Source organism: Bison bison, unplaced genomic scaffold, assembly GCF_000754665.1.
Source record: "Bison bison bison isolate TAMUID 2011002044 unplaced genomic scaffold, Bison_UMD1.0 scf7180017864482, whole genome shotgun sequence".
Classification (NCBI taxonomy): domain Eukaryota; kingdom Metazoa; phylum Chordata; class Mammalia; order Artiodactyla; family Bovidae; genus Bison; species Bison bison.
Window position 1 is genome coordinate 7497280 of NW_011495042.1, and position 2610 is coordinate 7499889.

Consider the following 2610-nt stretch of genomic DNA (forward strand, 5'->3'; position numbering starts at 1 on the left):
GGTGCGGCTGTCCCTGCTGGAGGAGAAGCTGGAGGACGTGCTGGGGCTCCTGCAGAGGCTCCGCGACCTGGTGGGCTCATGGGAGCTGGTATCCCTGGGGCAGGGCTGGGCGGGGCCCGCAGGGGTGGAGCCCACCCGCGTCAGGCACTGACTCTGAGCTCTCCCCACATAGGCAGGCATCGCCTCTACTTCCAGACATAGAAAGAGCTCAGGGAAAGTAAACAAAGAGAAGGGAGGTTCTCTAATTCATTTTATGAAGCTAATATAACTTTGATCGCAAAACCAGAGGACAACCCACATAAGAAAAAATTATAAGCTAATGTCACACTTAAATGTGGATGCAGAAATGGTAAACAGCATATTAGCACACCAAACCCGGAAGTGTTTAAAGGAACACAAGGTGATTAGTTGGGTTTATCCCAGGAATTCAAAGATGGTTCAAGATCAAACATCGATTAACACAGACCAGCACACTGAAGGTTAAAAGGAGAAAAACCATGTACTCATCTCAAGAGATGAAAAGTCAGTAACAGTCTCCTTTTATTATAAAAAAACCTCTTGGCAAGTTAAGAACAGTGCATATCATCCTTAAACAGATAAAGCCTCAGCCGACTACCTCTCACAAACCTCACACTTACTGGTGAAATGTTAGAAGGAATCCTTCTAAAAATCGGAATCCAGATAAGCATGCCTGTCATCTCTGCTTGTTCCACGTATGGATTCTAGCCAATGCAATAAGACAAGAAAAGGAAGGGGTACAAAGACCAGAAAGGATGAAACAAAGCGATCAATAATTGTGTATCGCGTTTATCTATATACAGTACCCAACAGAATCTGAAGGCAAAGTATTGTGACTCTTTGACAAGGTGCTCAAGTTAAAAACTCAAAACCCAGAAGTCCATATTCCTAAATGGCATCAGCAAAGCATTTAAAAAGTTCTCTTAAGAGACACAAACTCAGTCAGGATGGCACAGCCACTATGAGATGGATGTGGGATTTGAACCCAGGTCTGCAGGGTTGGAAGTGGGCCCTTGCCTGCACATCAGGCTGCCCAGGACACAGGGCACTGAGGCCCAGCCTGATGGGGCTCAGTCTGGGAGGGTGCTGAGTGGCAGCCCAGGACCGTGGGCACAGCTCTGGGCTGGGAAGCCTGGGGCAACACCAGTTCCTCCGCCTCCCAGCTGGTGGCTTCAGGCAGAGTTCTCATTTTCTCAGCACTGCTTTTTCACTGGTTAAAATGAGAATAAAACAAGCTGTTGCAAGGATTAAAGGAGCTAACACATCAAAATGCTCTTCTTCACAGTCATTTCCCAAGTGCCTCTTGGGCGCAGGGACAATGGTCTGTCAGTACATGATCTTGGATTAAATGGGTCCTGCACCCTGCTTCAGTACCCACCAAGAGTCTGGGCAGTGCAGTCATCACAGGGATGGGGGCCAGGAAAGGACCATGGACTGAGGTTTGGGGGGGCTCAGGGAATGGACTGTACCTTCCCCCAGGGAGCCATACAGAAGCCTGTAGGGGCCACAAAGTCCCACCCATTGCTTGAAGATTTAGCAACCATGGCCACTCCAGCCCTGTCTCATTTCTTTTTTTAAGAACATATCGAAAAAAGCCCTGGGGAAGATTTTGCTGAGCACGCTGGATGCTTGCAGGGACCCCGTACACGGTAGGTGAGCCCCACTCCCTGACCTATCTTCCAAGGCCTGGGCAGCATCCTGACCCAGCTCCTCTGTCCTGAGTGTCTTGCCTGCAAGATGCTGCCTCATTCCTGCCCAGCCCACTTACAAAGGGTACAGTCAGGAGACTTCCCTGTAGCTCAAACAATAAAGAATCTGCCTGTGAGGCAGGAGATCAGGGTTCAGTCCCTGGGTTGGGAAGTTCCTCTGGAGAAGGGAATGGCAATCCACTCCAGAATTCTTGCCTGGAGAATTCTATGAACAGAGAAGCCTGGCGGACTACAGTCCGTGGGGTCGCAAAGAGTCAGACACGACTGAGCGACTCACACACAGTCCTGCCCAGCCCGCCTGCAAAGGCTACAGTCAGGAACAGGCTTCAGGGAGTTGAAGGGAGTTCAGGGAGTTCAGCTATTTGAGAAGAACAGGGAGTGGACACTTCAGGGAAAAGGCCAAATAAAAGCCAGCGTGGCCAGATTCCGAGGAAGCCAGGCAGCTCCCTACTGCCGGTTTAGCCCCGGGCTTGCTGTGGAGGAAAGACTATTATCACACCCATTCCACAGATGGGGAGACTGAGGCACCAAGGGGCCAAGGGTCAGCCGCCTTAGACCTCAGGCCTCTCCCTTAAGCACCAGGCCACGTGGCCCCGTTGTTCAAAGTTCAGGGCAGCACAATTTCATCAGGGCCAGCTTGTGCCCGGTGAAATCAGGAGGGGAGGCTTACTGGTGATGAGCCTGTGCTCACTGGCCTCACCGGGCACTGCTGGGCAGGGCTCGGGTGCATCCAGTGCCCCGACTGGCCCGGGCATCAAGGAGGAGTTCAGAAACTGGGCAGTAGAAGCTGCCTTCCCCGGGGTCCTCAGAGGGAGAGGGTGGCCAGGCTGGGGAGGGCCTGGGGGGAGGGCGGGCAGGCCTGCAGGCCACAGGGAACAGGATG

General features: G+C 52.2%; 1 protein-coding gene across 1 annotated transcript in view; it reads left to right on the plus strand.

Annotated features, from left to right (window-relative positions):
• EFCC1 (EF-hand and coiled-coil domain containing 1) overlaps window positions 1-2610 on the plus strand; it is a 26873-nt gene that overhangs the window by 22439 nt on the left and 1824 nt on the right. Inside the window, exons 8-9 of the mRNA XM_010862532.1 lie at window positions 1-70; window positions 1598-1667. The exon at window positions 1-70 is cut by the window's left edge and continues 1 nt beyond it. Coding sequence (XP_010860834.1) covers window positions 1-70; window positions 1598-1667 — 140 coding nt within the window. The remainder of the gene's footprint in view (window positions 71-1597; window positions 1668-2610) is intronic.